Genomic DNA, 21,175 nt, shown 5'->3' with positions numbered 1-21,175 from the left:
TCCTGAGTAGCTGGGAATACAGGCATGCACCACCACACCCCAATAATTTTTTGTATTTTTAGTAGAGACTGGGGTTTCACTATGGCGGCCGGGCTGGTCTCGAACTCCTAACCTCAAGTGATCCGCATTCCTCAGCCTCCCAAAGTGCCGAGATTACAAGTGTGAGTCACCGCACCCAGCCCGGCTGAACATTTAAGGTTTGAATACTTGATTATATCATAATCCAATTTTCAAAATATTTTTCAAAGATAGCACAAATCCAACTCAAAAAAGTTCTTACACCAAACCAATCTGAGTTTAGAACTGTGTAACAGTTGCGAAGCAAAGCAACTGATAAATTCTTTTTTTTTTTTTTTTTTTGAGACGGAGTCTCGCTTAGTCGCCCAGGCTGGAGTGCAGTGGCACGATCTCGGCTCACTGCAAGCTCCGCCTCCCGGGTTCACGCCATTCGCCTGCCTCAGCCTCCCGAGTAGCTAGGACTACAGGCGCCCGCCACCATGCCCGGCTAATTTTTTGTATTTTTTAGTAGAGACGGAGTTTCACCGTGTTAGCCAGGATGGTCTCAATCTCCTGACCTCGTGATCCACCCGCCTTGGCCTCCCAAAGTGCTGTTACAGGCGTGAGCCACCGCGCCCGGCCGCAACTGATAAATTCTCTACCCATCAGACTCAACTACTAAAGTATACGTGGTCCCCAATTTACAACGGTTAGACTTAAGATTTTTCAACTTTACAATGGCACAAAAGCAAAACACATCAGTATGCTGCTCAACTTTTCAGTTTTGCCAGATGTAACCCCATTGTATACTCAGCTAAACGTTACCAGATTTGGCTGAGTGTGGCCTTTTCTGGGCTACCTGCTGCTCACTGCTGATCTAGACTTGTGACTTTGGGATAAGCAGGAAGAGAGAGATAAAGTTGAGGGAAATGAGCTGTTTGCCCTGAGGTAAGTCTGAAAACATTTGGGAAATCATTTTGAGACAAGATTATAGATTCTGTAGATGGAAAAACCTTCTACCTATCTGCTAAGATAAATGTAAGTTATGAGCTATATCAATTGATTCAAATACAAATTACAGGTCTATACAAGTCCATGTTCAACAACCCCTTTAATTTTTTTTTTTTTTTTTTTTTTGCTTTTTATGTTTAACACTTTGTTACAAGTTATTCACTTGAATTTGACATATTATTTCAATGTACGTATTTTCAGTGTTAACAGCCACTAAGTTTTCTTCTTTTTTTTGAGACAGAGTTTTGCTCTGTCGCCCAGGCTGGAGTGCAGGGATGGCTCACTGCAACCTCCCACTCCCGAGTTCAAGCGATTTTCGTGCCTCAGCCTCTTGAGTAGCTGGGATACAGGTGCCCATCACCACGCCTGGCTAATTTTTCTTGTATTTTCAGTAGAGATGGGGTTTCACCATGTTGGCGAGGCTGGTCTTGAACTCCTGACCTCAAGTGATTCACCTACGTCAGCCGCCCAAAGTGCTGCGATTACAAGCATGAGCCACCGCGGCCCGGCCAGTTCTCTTGTCGTATAATTTCAGTAGAATTAGGAATAAACTTAACAATATGTGCATAGTTAGCTTTGCAAATAGATTTTAATGTGCATAATAAGCAGTATTTTACAGCAATAATAAATACCTGGCATATACGCTACCATTCCTAGATCGTGGGCCCAGAGTAGATATTACCAAGCAATCAAGGCACTTTCTGTCACAGAGCCTTGACCAACAAAGGTATCCAAGCAGCATATAAGATAAAAAACTAGACTGGGTGCAGTGGCTCAAGCCTTTGATCCCAGCACTTTGGGAAGCTGAGTTGGGCGGATCATTTGAATCCAGGAGATCGAGACCAGCCTGGGCAATGTGGCAAAACCCCCATCTCCACTGAGAATACAAAATTAGCTGGGAGCGCTCCTGTAGTCTCAACTACTCGGGAGGCTGAGGTGGGAGGATCACTTGAGCCTGGGAGGCGGAGGGTGCAATAGGCGGAGATCACACAACTGCACTCCAGCCTGGGCAACAGAGACCTCGCCTCCCCCTGAAATAAATAAATAAATAAATAAATAAATAAATAAATAAATAAAATATAAAACCTGTCTGTTATCTCTGCAAAAGATAACAGCATAACCACATTATAAAATGTTTTCCATGGTTATTGCCAATGTTTATTTTCTGTAAGCTATTTTCATTTCTATTTCAATTTCTAAGTATATCGTTACTTTATTTTCTATTTCAGGATTTGTGCTAATGACCTCAGGGATAACTAAATAAGCTTTAAACATTATAGTATTATTTCAGCTAATTATAGCTTTGGGAATAAATAGCCACTTAAAAAAAAAGTCACACTTATAAAATAATCTTCAGACTGGGTGTGGTCGCTCACGCCTGTAATCCCACCACTTTGGGAGGCTGAGGTGGGCGGATTACTTAAGTTTAGGAGTTCGAGACCAGCCTGAGCAACAATGGCGAAACCCTGTCTCTACAAAAATTAGCCAAGTGTGGTGGCACACGCCTGTAGTCCAAGCTACTCGGGAGAATGAGGTAGGAGTTGCACTGGGCCACGAGAGTACCACGCCACTGCACTCCAGCCTGGGCAACAAAGCAAGGCTCTGTCTCAAAAAATAGTAATAACAATCTTCTACGTATTTATTAGAGTTTAAAATAAAATAAAGCTTCAATTATGTTCCTCAAAACATTACTACATATAATAAAAGCTTGACCTATATCATGGCTGGCTAAGGCAGATGACAGCCTTATTCCTTACAAAGTATATTGAGAAGTAAATATGTATGTAAATTGATGGTGACTATAGAAACAGAATTTAAAAATGCAATTTATTTATTTATTATGTTTTTTGAGACGGAGCCTCTCTCTGTTGCCCAGGCTGGAGTGCAGTGGGGTGATCTTGGCTCACTGCAACCTCCGCCTCCTGAGTAAAAGTGATTCTCCTGCCTCAGCCTCCTGAGTAGCTGGGATTACAGGCATGTGCCACCACACCCGGCTAATTTTTGTATTTTTAGTAGAGACGGTTTCGCCATGTTGGCCAGGCTGGTCCTGAACTCCTGACCTCAGGTGATCCGCCCGCCTCCACCTCCCAAAGTGCTGGGATTACAGGCGTGTGCCACTACATCTGAGGAGACAAATTTAAAAAACAAAATTCTACATGCATGAGAGATAAAGACTGAGATATAGACTGTGTCCTCAATGAACCTGAAGTCTTGTAGGAGAAACAAGATATAAACACGCCACCATACAAATCAAAATTTAAGCACTACAAACAAGTTACAAAGAATGTCAAAATGTGGAAGAGAAGGAAAAGATTAGTTTCAGCTATGAAAATCAAAAAGAATGTATAGAGCAGGAGCAGTAAGACAGAGGCCAGGTTTTCCCCACAACGCACATGCACATACATACACACCATAGTATGTTTTATTCCTTATTACAATTAGGGGAGAAAAGACAAAAGTAGAAAATGAAAAGCATTTGGAGTGGAGCAATCAACAACTAATCCTTTTTTAAAAACAGAAACAATCATTAACAGCTTAGCTCCTATTTGTTATAAGACTATATGTATCTACAGTTTTAGAATGTATTTTTTTTTGGTAGACAGGATCTCACTATGTTGCCCAGGCTGGTATCAAACTCCTGGCTTCAAGTGATCCTCCTGCCTTGGCTTTCCAAAGTGTTTGGATTACAGGCGTGAGCCATTGCACCTGCCCAGGATACACTTTTTCCACTTAAATCGCTGGAATTCTAATTTATCAAATATTCTTCTTTCTAAACATTTTGGCATTTCAATTTTTTTCACACAGATTTCTCATTGTACAGTCTTATAAATGAATGTTTGCAGACATCATTTTTTCCTTAGAAAAAAGTCTTTAAAATGTTGTCACAAAAATCTTTTTAAAAATTAGGCCTTTGCATATATATTGTTAAATGAGGCTAGAAGAATACTTTAAAATCAGAGATAGAAATTGAAGACACCTCAGATAAAGTAGGTTAAGATCACATGGTGAAGAAATGCCTACTGTGCTCTGTATTTGAATGTTACCAGGTAGTCCGTAAGAATCCACAGAAAAATCCAATGACAAATATTATCATCTTAGGAATATCACTCTAAGCTAATACAGCTCTAACTCTCATGCAAGCTAAAAATAATGAAAAGCTCAATTTTTCATAGTATGAATATACAAACAGTTCCCAACTTATAATGGCTAAATTTACGATTTTTTGATTTTATGATGAATTTATCATGATGTAGAACATTTGTATATCAAAAAATATTTAACAACAGGGGTCAATAATTGTTTTCTGCAAAGTACCAAAAGAGTCAACATTTTAGGCTTTACCAGCCAGAATGTCTCTGTTGCAACTACTCAACTCAGCCACTCTGGGATGAAAATTAACTATAGACAACATGTAAACAAAAGGATGTGGTTCTGTTCCAACAAAACCTTATTTATACACAATAAAATCTGAGTTTCATATACTTTTCATGTGTCACTAAGTCTTAAGTTTTTTCCTAACCATTTACAAGAAGTAAAAACAAGTAGCAGTGAAAATGCATGGGATGTAGCAAAGGCAATGCTCAAATGGAAATGTATAGCTGTGGACATCTGTGTTTTAAAATAAAGATCTCAGGCTGGGCACGGTGGCTCACGCCTGTAATCCCAGCACTTTGGGAGGCTGAGGTGGGCAGATCACCTGAGGTCAGGAGTCCAAGACTAGCCTGGCCAACGTGGTGAAACCCTTTTTCTACTAAAAATACAAAAACTAGCCTGGTGTGGCAGTGAATGCCTGTAATCCCAGCTACTTGGAAGCCTGAGGCAGAAGAATCACTTGAACCTCAAAGCGGAGGTTGAAGTGAGTCAAGATCGTGCCACTGCACTCCAGCCTCGGAGACAAAAAATAAAATAAATAAAAATAAAGATCTCAAATTAACAACCTAATCTACCTGAAAACAACAACAACAACAAAACCGTAATCCACAGTAAACAGAAAGAAGAAGAAAATAAAAACAAGAGTGGAAATAAATGCAATAGAGGCCAGCGTGGTAGCTCACGCCTACATTCCCAGCACTTTGGGAAGCTGAGGTGGGTGGATCACTTGAGGTCAGGAGTTAGAGACCAGCCTGGCTAACATGGTGAAACGCCATTTCTACCCAAAATACAAAAACTAGCCGGGCGTGGTGGCACCTGCCTGTAGTCCCAGCTACTCAGGAGGCTGAGACAGGAGAATTGCTTGAACCTGTGAGGCGGAGGTTGCAGTGAGCCAAGATTGAGCCACTGCACTCCAACCTGGGTGAAAGAGTGAGAATCCATCTCAAAAAACAGAGACTATCAACTAAAGCAAAACTTGGTTCTTTGAAAAGATCAACAAAAATGGTAAATCTTTAGCTAGATCAACCAAGGAAAAAAAGCAGAGAAAACTCAAATTATTACAATCAGGAATCAAAGAACAGACTACTACTAACTTGACACAGAAAAGATTATAAGAGAATAGTATGAACAATTACATGGTAATAAATTGGATAATCTAGATTAAACAGACAAATTCCTAGAATGACACAAACTACCAAAAATGGATTCAAGAAGAAACAAAATCTAAATAGGCCTATAATAAGAAATTGAATCAGTAATCAAGTCTCACAGAGAAAAGCCCAGTACAACATGGCTTCAAAGTGAAGTCTACCAATCCGATGTTTAAAGAATCCTTCTCATTTCCCCTGCCCAAAAAAAGAAGGAACACTTACTCATTTAGAAGGCCATTATTACTCTGATGTCAAAACCAAAGGGTACGAGAAAAAAAAAATGACAGCCAGGTGTGATGGCATAGCCAGGTGTGATGGCATAGCCAGGTGTGATGGCATAGCCAGGTGTGATGGCTCACGCCCGTAATCCCAACACTTTAGGAGGCCGAAGTGGGGGGATTGCTTAAGCCCAGGAGTTCAAGAGCAGCCTAGGCAACACGGTAAGACCCCCATCTACACAAAAAATAAGAAAATTAGCCAGGCATAGTGGTGCGCACCTGTGGTCCCAGATACTTGGAAGTATTGTTTGAGCCTGGAAGGTTGAGGTTACAGTGAGCTGTGTTCACTCCACTGCACTCTAGCCTGGGTGACAGAGCGAGACCCTGTCTCAAAATGAAAATGACAGACTATCTCACAGGAATATAAATACAAAATCCTAAAAACTACCAAACCAAATCTATCGACATATAATTAGGATTATATACCATGAGCAGGAGGGATTTTCCCTAGAATGCAAGGGCGGTTCAACATAAAAATGTATCCCGATTGGCTAGCAACTTGGAACTTTTTAAAACAGGCAAAGGTAGAGGAGAACAAAGGAAGGAGGAAGTAAGTTGTGGAATGCTGAGAAAGATAACACTTTTAAATAAGGAAGAAGAACAGGCTGTGACCTAATGCTTACTTGGCCAGTATAAGCATGCCAGGGCAAATATTTAGGCTAAATTGTGGGAGCTAAGAGCTAAAGTACATTGATTTCTTGATTACGGCTAGCAGATATTTCAGAATGTTAGCACAGGTCTTCGAATAAATTTTGCTTTTAAGAGAAGTTGCTATTTATTCCTAATTAGATGGGGAGGAAAAATCTTTGAAAAGGGACCTCTATTTTACTTTTTACAAGGACATGAGATGATGCTCAACATTAACCATTAGGAAATGCAAATCAAAATCACAATGAGACAGCACTTCACATACAAATGGATGGCTATAGCCGGGCGCAGTGGCTCAAGCCTGTAATCCCAGCACTTTGGGAGGCCGAGACGGGCGGATCACGAGGTCAGGAGATCGAGACCATCCTGGCTAACACGGTGAAACCCTGTCTCTACTAAAAAAATACAAAAACACTAGCCGGGCGAGATGGTGGGCGCCTGTAGTCCCAGCTACTCCGGAGGCTGAGGCAGGAGAATAGCATGAACCCGGGAGGCGGAGCTTGCAGTGAGCTGAGATCCAGCCACTGCATTCCAGCCTGGGCGACAGAGCAAGACTCCCGTCTCAAAAAAAAAAAAAAAAAAAAAAAAAAAAAAAAAAAAAAAAAAAAAGGATGGCTATAATCAAAAAGACAATAACAAGTGTTAACGAGGATGGAGACAAATTGGAGCACTAATACACTGTTGGCCATTTATCTTGGCAGAAGTGTAAAAAAGTGCAGCTACTATAAAAACTGTCCTGGAGTTCTTCAAGAGTTAAACATAGAGCTACTATTGACTCAGCAATTTGACTCCCAGGTATATACCCCAGAGAACTAAAAACATATGTCCACACAAAGTCTTGTACATGAATGTGCAGGGTAGTAGTATTTATTAGAGTCAAAAAATAGAAACAATCCAAATGTTCATTAATTGATGAATGAATAATTTTTATGTGAATTTTCTTTTTAAGAGACAGAGTCTCACTATATTGCCCCAGGGTAGACTTGAACTCCTGGCCTGAAAGGATCCTCCTGACTCAGCCTCCCAAGTAGCTGAGACTACAGGCACATGACACCATGCTCAGCTAATTATTTACTTGGCAATGAAAGAAAGCAGTACTGGTACATGTTACAACATAGATGAGCCTGAAAAACATTATGTTATAAAGTGAAAGAAGCCAGATGTGAAAGACCAAATATCTGATTCCACTTCTACGCAATATCCAGAATAAGCAAATCAACAGAAACAGAAAAAGATAGTGGTTGCCAGGGAGGGGAATAAGTAGTCTGCAGATGGATTTTGGGTTTCTTTTGGGGATGCTGAACATATTCTGAAATTAAGACAGTGGTGATAGTTGAACAACTCTGTAAATATACTAACAACTACTGAATTGTATACTTTAAAAGAGTGAAGTTTTTGGTATGTGAATTATTAAGTACAGTAGTTCCCCATCACCCATATTTTTGCTTTCTGTGGATTCAGTTACTTGCATTCAACCACCATCGAAAAATAGGTGAGTACAGAACAAGAATGTATTTTGAGAGATCACATTTACATAACTTTTGTTACAGTATATTGTTATAATTATTCTATTGTTGCTCACCTCTTACTGCCTCATTTATAAATTAAACTTTATCACAGGTATGTATGTACAGGAAAAAACATAGTTTTCCTACACATGGGGTGGGGGGGACTTTGAACATACATAACACTAATACTAATATGTATGTGTTAGAATGTATATAGTAATACTGTAATAATGAGTGGCAGCTCAGAATTGAACCATGGGCCTTTGTTTGCCAAACTCTTATTTATTTTATTTTTATTTTTTGAAATAGGGTCTCACTGTCGTGCAAGCTGGAAGTGCAGCTCAGCTCACTGCAGCCTCGACCTCCCAGGCTCAGGCAATCCTTCCACCTCAGCCTCCCAAATAGCTGGGATTACAGGCACACTCCACCATGGCTGGCCAATTTTTTGTATTCTTTGTAGAAAGTGGATGATACGGTTTGGCTGTGTCCCCCCCGCCGCCCCCCACCCCGGCCAAAATCTTACCTTGAATTGTAATAATCCCCATGTGTCAAGGGTGGGACCAGGTAGAGATAACTGAATCACAGGGGTGGCTCCCCCCAATGCTGTTCTCGTGATAGGGAGCTCTCATTTGATCTGATGGTTTTATAAGGGGCTTCCCCCTTCACTCATCTCTCATTTCTCTCTCCTGCCACCTTGTGAAGAGGTGCCTTCCACCATAATTTTCAGTTTCCTGAGGCCTCACCAGCCATGTAAAACTGTGAGACAATTAAACCTCTTTTATTTATAAATTACCCAGTTTCAGCAATTTTTTATAGCAGCAACATAACTAATACATGGGGTTTTGCTGTGTTGTCCAGACTGATCTCGAACTCCTAGGCTCAAGCCATCCTCCCACCTCAGCCTCCCAGAGTGCTAGGATTACAGGTGTGAGCCACCATGCCTGGCTCCAACATCCATTCTACATAAGAAATACTAAGAACCAGGCCGGGCGTGGTGGCTCATGCCTGTAATCGCAGCACTTTGGGAGGCCAAAGTGGGTGGATCACCTGAGGTCAGTAGTTTGAGACCAGCCTGGCCAACAAGGTGAAACTCTGTTTCTACTAAAAATACAAAATTTAGCTGGCACAGTGGTGGGCACCTGTAATCTCAGCCACGCAGGAGAATCGCTTGAACCCAAGAGGCGGAGGTTGCAGTGAGCCGAGATCATGCCACTGCACTCTAGCCTGGACAAGAGTGAAACTGTCTCAAAAAAAAAAAAAAAGAAAAAAGAAAAAAGAAATACTAAGAACCCTTACATCAGAAAACGAAATAGGAATCTTGGGTTCTAGTCCCCACTAAGCTACTATCTAAAAGTGTGGCCTCAGACAGCTCTGTCAGTCTAGTGGTTCTCAGAATTGTGATCCCCAGACCTGTAGTATCCGTATCCAACGAGAACTTGTTAGAAACACAAATTCTGGCCAGGCACAGCAGCTCATGCCCATAATTCCAGCACTTTGGGAGGCCCAGGTGGGAGGACAGCTTGAGTCCAGGAGCTAGACTAACCTGGGCAACATACTGAGACCCTCATCTCTACAAAAACTTTAAAAAATAGCCAGGCATGGTGGCACGCAGGTGTACTCCTGGCCACTTGGGAGGCTGAACCCAGGGGGTCAAGGTTGCAGTGAGCTGTGTTCACACCACTGCACTCCAGCCTGAACAACAGAGTGAGAGACCCTGTCGAAGCAAGGAGGAGGAAGAGGAGAAGAAGGAGGATGAGGAGGGGGAGGCAGCAGAGGCAGAGGAGGTGGAAGAGGCAGAGACGGCAGTGGAGGACCCTGTGGGAGCGGGGAGAAAGAGGAGGAGGAGAAAGAAGGAAGAGGAGGAGGAGGAGGAGGAAGAGGAGAAGGAGAAAGAAGGAAGAGAAGGAGGAGGCGAAGGAGAAGGAGACAGAGGAGGAGGAGGAGAAGGAGAAGAGGACAAGAAAGAGGAAAAAGAAAGGGGAGAGAAGAAGTGGCATGCAGACAAATTCCTGGGTCTCATTCCAGACCCAATCAGAAACTGGCAGTGGGGCCCAAGAATCAAGACTTTTAGGTGATTTTGATGCATGTTATAGTATGAGAATCAATGACTTTCTAGTTCTCAGTTTTCCCATCCATAACCTGTAGCTAGTTGTACTGGATGATTCAAAGGCCTATACAGGTTATAAAAATCTGAATCCAACCATATTAATATAAAAAGTATGGCCAAGCTGTATCCAACTCTTTTGATAATTTTCAATGACAATGAAAAACTCAAGATTTAAGAATTCTGGCTGGGGGTAGTGGCTCACATCTGTAATGCCAAAGCTTTGGGAAGCCAAGGTGGACGGACTGCTTAAGCTCAGGAGTCTGAGACCAGCCTAGGCAACATAATGAGACCTTGTCTCAAATACAAAACAAAACAAAACAAAACAAAATCAGGCCCTGTGTGGTGGCATGCACCTGTCATCCCAGCTACCTGGGAGGCTGAGGTGGAAGGATTGCTTGGGCCGGGGAGATCAAGGCTGCAGTGAGCCATGAGCACACCACTGCACAGCAGCCTGGGTGACAGAGGGAGACCCTGTCTCAAAAAACATAATAATTCTACACAAAGCTTCAATTAAGCAGAATCTAATAATATTCAGAATCTAGATTAATCAGAATATATTTCATTTTATTGTTAGAAAAAAGGAAAACAAAACACAGACACGTACACAGGAGGTTTCTAAGAGCCCAAAAAGTGAATTTCAGCACATACCCCGCAAAATATTATAAATTGACTCCAATCTGTTTCTCAATTGTGATCTTTTAAAAAGGACTGCAGAGGCCAGGTGCAGTGGCTCATACCTGTAATCCCAGCATTCTGGGAGGCCAAGGTGGGCGGATCACCTGAGGTCAGGAGTTTGGGACCAGCCTGGCCAACAGGTGAAACTTCATTTCTACTAAAAATACAAAAATTAGCCGGGCATGGAGGTGGGTGCCTGTTATCCCAGCTACTTCGGAGGCTGAGGCAGGAGAATTGCTTGAACCTGGAAGGCGGAGTGAGCGGGGATCGTGTCATTGAACTCCCGCCTGGCTGATAGAGAGAGAATCTGTATCCAAAAAAAAAAAAAGACTGCAGAGTAACTAAAGCATTCTTTCCATTTGTTCATCATCCTGTAGTAATATGGGTGTAGAACTTTCTAAAAACTCAGAGATTCTGTCTGGGTTTGTACAAGAAACACCACTCATCCCCATCCCCATTCATGTAGTACATTATCATCAACTCTCCTATCAGTCCCAATCAGTCTTACCAACTAACTAGACAAGAAAAAAAAAATGACCTAAGATAGGTCAGATTCTAGGCTGAACACCAGAAGTAGGGTTGATAGAAGTCAGAGCTAGGATCGTTCACTTTTGGATAACAAGAGTGTGCCCGCACTGAGAATTATGCAAATCTACAGAAAGAATCAAGTGAGAGACCATAAGGCCAGGGAAAGGTAGTGAGAATAATGGTGTAGTTGAACAGTGTCCCCTCCAAATTCACATCCACCTGAAACCTCGGAATGTGACTTTATTTATAAATAGGCTCTTTGCAGATTTCCTTAGTTAAGGGTTGAGATGACACTGGATTAGGGTGAGCCCTAAATCCAATAACTGGTGTCCTCCTAAGAGGAGGAGAGGACAGATACACAGCAAAGAAGGTCACACGAAGACAGAGGCAGAGATTGGGGATATGGTGCCTGAGGCCAACGAAAGCCAGGAGCTATCAGAAACTGGAAGAGGCAGTTTCCATTAGAGAGAATGTATGTGGCCCAGTTGACAGCTCAGTTTTGGACTTTTGGCCTGTTTAACTGTGAGAATGAATTTCTGTTGTTTTTAATCCATCTAGTTTGTGGTTATTTGTAATGGCAGCCTTAGGAAACTAATACATGTGGTAATTGATATTCCTCGTATGTCTCGCCCTTTAATTCCTTATTTATTCATTTATTTGCCCAACAAATACTTAGTACTCTTACATGTCCTATATTATTCTAGCACTGGGAATACAGTATTAATTAAAACAAAACACAAAAAAAATCCCTGTGCTCAGGTGATTTTTATAGTATGTGAACTTTATCTGAATTAAAGTTGATTAAAGAAACCTTTGCCTTCATGGACTTTATATGCCAGTGGGCTGTCCTTCTATCCTTCCACAAATTCTAATTTTTGTTTAAGCTAGTTGATGAGCTTTCTATTCCTTGTAATTAAATGATCTCCATATCACATTCTATAATTCTATTATTAATAGTTTTTGATTACAGGAAGACTTGCAAACTTATTATGGTCACAAAACATATCCATGTTGCCAATTTATTTTCAATCCTCACTTGTTTGACCTCTCAGTAAAATCTGATCCAGTCAACCACTTCTTTATCTTTCAAACATTCTTCTCTATATTTTTATAATCTCCTTGGCCTAGGAAATGTCACAGGGACTGATAATACAGATAAGTAATTCCTGGAATACATCAGGACTCGGGGGTAACAGGGAAGGGGGCACATGAAGAGAACCAAGCTTTCCACCTGGCCTTTCCTCCTCCCTGTTTCCCCTTAACTGGAACTCAGCTTTCAGGTGTCACATTCAGCAGATAGGGAGAGGTCCCATGAAGGAAGCATAGCAGTGAGCTGGTGCAACTGGAGGGGGGAACTCCAGAGTTGCACTGTTGGCCAGAACCCCCCCAAGAACAGAAGTCAGGTTACTCACGGAATTACAAATATGGAAAGGGAGAAGGCTATAAAAAACCCTGTGGTGCTGGGCTGCAATTGGAGGAATCATTGTAAGTTCAAGATTTTGAATATTTATAAATACTAAAACTGGTATGTGTGTACATACGTATGTCTGTGCATATATTCTTAGCTGTGTCCACTGCAAGGGTCGAGATCTGGGAGCACACATAGCACCCAGATCTCACTGTCTACTAAAAGGAATCAGGGTTCTTGGAAAAATGGCTGAGTCCAGAACTAGAGCAGGAAACATATAAGACAATCCTAGAAAAAATCGTGTACTATAAAGTGAGGAAGTGATCAAATAAGGATGAGGATATGTCCAAAAGACATTGAGTACCAATTTGAAAGGGTTACTGTGGCCAACTAAAGGACAATTTGAGCATCAAAATAAATAACTGACTTGATTGTTATCCTCTGAATACAACAGGAATCCAAGAGTCTGTACTGATTTAAAAGTTTAAAACAAATGAGTATGTACATACGTAATAAATAAGGGAGAAAGGAAAGCTCTACCCTACAGTAGACTGCTAAAGAATAGACCCAGAATAAAGGAATTTTTTTTTTTTTGAGACTGAGTCTCACTGTCACCTAAGTTGGAGTACAGTGGCACCATCTCGGCTCACTGCAACCTCCACCTCCCAAGTAGATGGGACAACAGGCATGCACCATCCTGTCCATCTAGTTTTTGTATTTTTAGTAGAGACGAGGTTTCGTCATGTTGGCCAGGCTGGTATTGAATTACTGACCTCAGATGATCCTCCTGCCTCAGCCTCCCAAAGTGCTGGGATTACAGGCATGAGCCACTGCACCCGGCCAGAACAAAGGAAATTTTTAAAAGACCGTATTTTAACTTTAAATATTTAAATGTCCTAAGATATTCTGCAACTACCACAACAATAGATTGTGGCAATAATCATTAATGAGTGCTAAATCCATGGGTGAACATATGGTAGGGATCAGGAATACGTTATAGTATCAAGGTATCTCCCCACAAAATATTTTTCTGTATTTTAATTATATATTCAATATTTTAAACATTTCACATGTTATACTTTAATATGGAGAAACTTGGCAGACACCATCTTAACCAAGTGATAAAACACAACATCAACAACAAAAAAATCATCACGAGGTCTGCCTAATATGATGCACTGCGATGGACACAGCAACACCCCTGTAGTGTTCCTGTCAAAAAGGCATAAATCACAAAACATCAGATAAAACCAAACTGAGGGACATTCTACAAAGTAACTGGCTTACACTTTTTTTTTTTTTTTTGGTAGAGACAGGGTATGGCTGTTGCCCAGGCTGGTCTCAAACAGCTGGGCTCAAGCAATTCTCAGGCTCTGCTTCCCAAAGCACTGGTATTACCATAGCTGGCCTGTACTCTTGAAAAGTGTCAAGGTCATGAAAGACAAGGACTATTTCAGAATAAAGAAAACTAAGGAGAAATGATAGCTAAAGGCAATATGTGATCCTAGACTGATAAAGGACATTATTGGCTCAAACCAATGAAATATGAATGGAGCTGGTGGATTAGATCGTAGTATCCGATCAATGTTAACTTTTTAATGATGGTTATACGGGAGTGTCCTGGTACTTTAAAATGCACACTGAAGAATTAAGGTGTAATAAGGCAACACGTCTGCAACTTATTCTTTAATAGTTCAGAAATATTAACAATTGAGTAATCTGGGTGAAAGGTATAAGGAGCTATAAATGCTATTTCTGTAACTTTTATGTAAATTTCAAGTTACTTTAAAATGAAAAGTTAGAAAGTTTAAAACATAATAGAACATAACCCATTAAATAAATCTGAGTCCAGGCAGGACACAGTGGTTCATGCCTGTAATCCCAGTACTTTGGGAGGCCGAGGTGGGCAAATCACTTGAGGTCAGGAGTTCGAGACCAGCATAGCCAACGTGGCAAAACCCCGTCTCTACTAAAAATAAAAAAAACTGACTGGACAACACAGTGGCTCACGCCTGTAATCCCAGCACTTTGGGAGTCCAAGGTGGGCGGATCATGAGGTCAAGAGCTCGTGACCAGCCTGACCGACATAGTGAAACCCCCATCTCTACTAAAAATACAAACAAAATTAGCCGGGAGTGGTGGCATGTGCCTGTAATCCCAGCTACTCAGGAGGCTGAGGCAGGAGAATCGCTTGAACTCGGGAGGCACAGGTTGTCGTGAGACAAGATCACGCCACTGCACTCTAGCCTGGGCCACAGAGCAAGACTCGGTCTCCAAATAAAAAAAATTAGCCGGGCATGGTGGCATGCACCTGTAGTCCCAGCTACTTGGGAGGCTGACAGGAGAACTGCTTGAACCTGGGAGGTGGAGGTTGCAGGGAGCCAAGATTGTACCACTGCACTCCAGCCTGCCTGGGTGACAGAGTGAGATTCCATCTAAAAAAAAAAGCAAATAAATAAATAAATAGAAAATAAATCTGAGTCCATACTAACTAAATGGTGGGTAGCAGATTAATAAACAAATTGAAATGACAAAAAAAAGGAATGACAGAATTAGAAAATCACACTGTAGAAATGATTTACTCAAGCGAGAATTATCGATGGATGGTAAAAATATTGGGTGAAACTTTGATGAACAATTTGCAGTCACAAAGTATCTCCCCACAACTTGCTTCTCAATTACAAAAGGAAAGTAACTGCATTAGAGACCTGGAAGATACCACCTTAATCAAGTGATCCAAGTTACAACAATAAAAGGACTTGGCATCACTAGTCTACTGATGTGTGTAAAGAATAGGACATACTGTTTACATAGTATTTATACCAGAAATGCATAAACTGCATCTAATCACGAGGGAATATCATACAAACCCAAATTAAAGTACTAGCCTGTTCTCTGCAGAAGTGTCAATGTCACGAAAGACAAAAGAAAATCTAGGGAATTGTTCCAGATTAAAAGAGACTAAAGAGACTAAATACAATGTGTGACTAGGGAGGAGATGGCTATAATGGATATTAATGGAACAATCTCGGAAAGGTTGAATGCACAGTGTATTAGATAATACTAAACGTTAAATTCAATGGGATAACTTTTCTGTGATTATATGTTTAAAATATCCTAGTCCTTCTCACCCACAGTTTTGTTTTCCATGGTTTCAGCTGCCCACAGTCAACTGTGGTTCGAAAATATTACATGGAAAATTCCAGAAATAAACAGTGGGGGGATGCTCTAAAACCCCGAGTGAATGCCTGAATCCATGGATAACACCAAACCCTATACATACTGTTTTTTCCTATACATAATACTTGTGATAAAGTTTAATGGGTAAATTAGGCATAGGAAGAGATGAACAATAATAAAACAATTATAACAATATGTCAACATCATTTCTCTTGCAGTTTGGGGCCATCATTAAGCAATGTACTTGGATAAAAGCACTACAGGCTGGGCGAGGTGGCTTATGCCTGTAATCCCAGCACTTTGGGAGGCCGAGGCGGGCATATCACTTGAGGTCAGGAGTTCCAGACTGGCCTGGCCAACATGATGAAACTCCGTCTCTACTAAAAATACAAAAATTAGCAGGGTGTGGTGGTGCACACCTGTAGTCCCGGCCACTCAGGAGGCTGAGGCAGGAGAGTTGCTTGAACCTGGAGAGCGGAGGTTGCAGTGAGTCACGATCGTGTCACTGCATTTCAGCCTGGGTGACAGAGCGAGACTCTGTCTCAAAAAAAAAAAGCAAAACAATACTGCAACAGTTGATCTGATAACCCAGATGGCTACCAAGTGACTAATACACGGTGAATCCATACAGCATGGATACGCTAGGTAAAGGAATGATTGGTGTCCTGGGTGAGACGGAACGAGATTTCATCACAATACTCAGAATGGTGTACAATTCAGGCCAGGCGTGGTGGCTCACGCCTGTAATCCCAGCACCTCGGGAGGCCGAGGTGGGTGGATCACCAGAGGTCAGGAGTTCAAGACCAGCTTGGCCAACATGGCGAAACCTCGTCTCTACTAAAAATACAAAAAAATTAGCTGAACGTGGTAGCACACACCTGTAATCCCAGCTACACAGGAGGCTGAGGCACGACAATCACTTGAACCTGAGCGGCAGAGGTCGAAGAGAGCCAAGATCGTGCCACTGCACTCCAGCCTGGGTGACAGAGCGAGACTCCATCTCAAATAATAATAATAATAAATAATAAAATAAAAAAGAACGGTGTAAAAATTTAAACTTATATACTATTTCTGGAATTTTTCATTTAGTATTTTCGAACCACAGTTAACCACAGATAACTGAAACCATGGGAAGCAAAACTGCAGGTAAGGGGAGAGTACAGTATCTTAAATATTAAATTGCCACTTGTCAGGCTGACAGACTCAAAATTTCATCATGCACTCATGGAACCAATCTAGAGTCGGTTTTTCCTTAGCACTATCCCACCAAATAATTTCAGAACTGGAGACCTGTGTTTTTTCTTTTATCACAACAGGTTAAAAAGGAGGATAATTTTTTAATATAAACTTAACTTTTGGTCAAGATGTCATGGATGTTCCTGGTATTTTTGATCCTAACAGTCTTCGCCATTTTCACTATTAACTTCAGTCTGTGAAATCTGCCTAGACTGAAGTTTTTTTTTTTGCTTGGACTAATCATTCAGGCATAGAAGCTCTCATTATCGGCAAAATTAGAGGGTAGCAAACTTCTCCGACTTGCAACATCAAGAAAGGTTTGCCCATAAAATAGAGATTCCACTATTCAAGTTTCATTTGGTAAAATAAGTTCATCATTTTCACAGGACTACTGGATTGCCGGAAAGAGTGCTGCAACCTCTTCTGTAACTCAATACAAGGTTTGTATTACATAACTTGACTTACTAGGCAAAAAATAGGGATCACTTTTAAGTGGTGGCTCACGCCTGTAATTCCAGCACTGTGGGAGGCTCAGGCGGGCGGATCACTTGAGGTCAGGAGTTCCAGACCAGCCTGACCAACACGGCAAAACTCCGTCTCTACTAAAAACACAAAAACTAGCTGGCATGGTGGCAAACACCTATAGTTCCAGCTACTCGGGAGGCCCAGGAACCCAGAAGGCGGAAGTTGCAGTGAGCCAAGATCAGGCCACTGCACTCCAGCCAGGGCGACAGAACAGACCAAAAAAACAGACAAATAAAAATCTAACCTAATGGCTTTTTTAAGAGTCTCACTGTGTGGTCCAGGCTGCAGTGCAGTGGTGCAATCTTGGCTCACTGAAGCCTCTGCCTCCCAGGTTCAAGTGATTCTCCTGTCTCAGCCTCCCTAGTAGCTGAGATTACAGGCTTGCCCGACCACAGCCAGCTAATTTTTGTATTTTTAGTAGAGAAGGGGTTTCACCATATTAGCCAGGCTGGTGTTGAACTCCTGACCTCAAGTGAACTACCCGCCTCCGCCTTCCAAAGTGCTGGGATTACAAATGTGAGCCATCACGCCCGGCCCCAGTGGTTCATTTTAAAGAAAATTCAGTCGTTTTGGGGCTACTTTATCAAAATTTATGTATCTTCAGTTTTCCTCTATTTCTGCAATTTTTAAACAACATTCATATTTTGCTTAAGTTTCATATATTATCACCGATTTAAATATAAAACAAAACATTTCAATATAGAAAAGGTTGAGAAAAGATAAATCATGTATCTAAAGTTAGTACAACAGGCCAGGCTCAGGCGGTTCCCGCCTCTAATCTCCACGCTTTGAGAGGCTGAGGCTGAAGGATCACTTAAGCCTGGGAGTTCAAAACTGCAGTGAGCTATGATCCTGCAACTGCACTCCAGCCTGGGTGACAGAGCAAGCCCCTGTCTCTAAAAATAATAACAAAAGAAAAAGGCAAACAAACAAAAAATAAAACAAAAATAAGTACAATCTGTACAACAAAATGTTTGATAAGCCTCCAAATACATCTCTGAGTTGCCTCCCCTGCCTTTCAACTCATTAGGGTGAACATCTAATCCCTCTATTCAGAATGCTTCATGCCTTATGTTGCCACTAGTTCTCTTATCAAAATCATCTAGTTCTTCTCTTCAATCTGCTTTGAAATTTTAACTGCTCTGGAAAGCTCTCAATTGCACACAGTCCATACTAAACATTCCACTGATCTCTGATATCAAACACCCAAAGCAACTAATGAGGAATTTGCAATTTTAATGTGTTCCAGAAACCGGAGTTTAAAAAAAAAAATCAATAAACTCGCGATGATAAGGGGAAAATTCTGAGGGTTTTCAAAATATAAAATCACCGCACTGTAAGACATATTAACTAGCAATCGTTTAAAATACAATTTTAGCGTCCTTAAACATTAAACCTTTGAACGCGTAAACAAAAGTTGCACGACCCAGTTTCATCACTGTTACTATTAGCAATAATAATGGTACCTACCCAGTATCTCCCAATCCATGCAGGAAAATCACCTGTAAGAGAAGAGGAAAAATTATAAGCAATGCCTAAATAAGCCCACACAGGATTGTTACACATTAGCTTTGCTTAAGGTGGAAAACGGAACGAAACCTACGAGAGAATTACACAACACTATCTTTGGCGACTTAATCTCTTTCGACCTCTTTTAAATGGCAAAAATTCCAATCAACTTCTCCCTTTAATTCCTGAGATAATGAATGGGGGGGCGGGGTAGCACTCAGAGGTCCCAGTTAGACATTGAGTGCAAATTATCACATTCTAAGAAAAACAGTTTATCTCTTTCAAGTCAAATCAGGAACGTCTCTCATATATCCTGTAGAATTTTTCCATTGCAAAAGCAAGCTTCCGGAGGCAAAAATAAGTTTGAGTTTTCGTACACGAGTTTCCTAAAAAAACAGTACGTCTGACCTTGTAGGACACTTAATCTTCAAACTTCTTGCATTGAGGACAAGAGTGTGAGGTGACAATAAGCCGATTTCCTGGCGGACTTAGGTTTCCCTCACCCACACACCAGGCAGAAACACTCTGCAAAGGAGGACGCCGTGCCCCAGGCCGGCCCGCGGGGGTCCCAGGGCCGCACTTCCTCCGTAATATAGGGGAGAAACTGGGGACTGGCCCTCGCCCCGGCTGTGACCCCCCGCAGCTGCCCCTGCCCCTGCCCCCCGCGGACCCGGCCGCGCCGAACACCCGCACCCCACCCAGGCCGGGAGGAGCGTCCTCGTCCGCAGGCCGCCACCCGCGCACAACGCCCACCCTGCGCGAGGGGCAGCCACTGGTGGCCGGCCCAGTGGACCACTCCGAGCCCACGCCTACGCCGCTCACCGCAGCGGTGGCCTTCCGGGCGGCGGGCACGATGGCGGGGAGCGGGGTTGACATGGTATTGCCGCACATACACCGGCTCAGCTCACAGCGCAAGCGGAAGGAAGAGCGGGCGCCCGGCCGCTGCCCAAGGGCGTGCGAGCGGCGAGTCCCGGCCGGCCCCACCGGGCGCACGCTCAGGCGCGTGCGCGCCACGGCCCCGCGCTACCTTCCGGCGCGCCCACGAGTTCAGGGCCGCCCTGCCTCTGCCCCGCCCTCGCCCACCGCCCCTCCCTCCGCGCCTCACAATGTCTGGGCAGCTCCCTCCCTCCGATTGGCTGCGGCGGCGGCGCGGACCCGGCTGCGCTTTCGCCTAGCCGCGCCACGCAGCCCGCGCATGCTCGGTGCTGGCAGAGGAAATGCTCTCTCAGGTGCAGGCTGAGGGCTGGTCTTTTGGATCTTGGCTTAGGTTTTCGCTTTTCTGGCGCTGTAGTGAAAAGAATGAGCCCTGGAGCCAATTAACCCAACCCCACGTGCTCCTCGGTTTCCTGCAGCCAGGGTCTATCATTTGTAAAAGTCTGGATGGACTGGGAGAGACTGGTGGAGCTCTGGCAGTATTTCCGTTTGGGGCTCCAGCAGTATGTAGATTTGGGTTCAACTTACCTTCTTTAAACTTTAGTTGGAAAGGATAACGTTTGTGTCCAGAAATCCACTACTTCCCTAACTTGATTGACAACACTTATTGATATATGGATATTGACAGAGTACTGGTTTAAATGAGAGATAAAGCCAGCTGGTCTTCTGGGTCAGGTGGGGACTTGAACTTTTCTGTCTCAGGAGAGGATTGTAAAACGCACCAGTCAGCACTCTGTGGCTAGCTAGAGGGTTGTAAAATGCACCAATCAGTACCCTGTAAAATGGGCCAATCAGTGTTCTGTAAAGTGGACCAATCAGCAGGACATGGGCTGGGACAAATAAGGAAATAAAAGCTGACCATGCCTTCCCTCCCCCCAGCCCCAGCGGCAGGCCGCTGGGGTGCGCAATCGTGCTGTGGGAAGTTTGTTGTTTCACTCTTCACAATGAAACTTGCTGCTGCTGCTCAGTCTTTGGGTCTGTGCCACCTTTAAGAGCTGTAACACTCCCAGCACTTTTGGAGGCTTAGGCGGGTGGATCACGAGGTTAGGCGATTGAGACCATTCTGCCTAATACAGTGAAACACCGTCTCTATTAAAAATACAAAAAAA

General features: G+C 42.7%; 1 protein-coding gene across 1 annotated transcript in view; it reads right to left on the bottom strand.

The window, feature by feature from the left end:
• The window catches only part of LOC108540882 (lysophospholipase 1), a 47,181-nt gene extending 26,985 nt beyond the window's left edge, over positions 1–20,196 (bottom strand). The window contains 2 exon segments of the mRNA XM_017890142.1: positions 19,095–19,126; positions 19,956–20,196. Of these exon segments, the coding sequence (XP_017745631.1) occupies positions 19,095–19,126; positions 19,956–20,024 (101 nt within the window). The 5' untranslated portion in view covers positions 20,025–20,196.
• Positions 20,197–21,175: the final 979 nt, after the last annotated feature.

Source organism: Rhinopithecus bieti, unplaced genomic scaffold (genome assembly GCF_001698545.2).
Source record: "Rhinopithecus bieti isolate Rb0 unplaced genomic scaffold, ASM169854v2 scaffold_20069, whole genome shotgun sequence".
NCBI classification, from domain to species: domain Eukaryota; kingdom Metazoa; phylum Chordata; class Mammalia; order Primates; family Cercopithecidae; genus Rhinopithecus; species Rhinopithecus bieti.
This window is presented reverse-complemented; position numbering and strand designations above follow the sequence as displayed.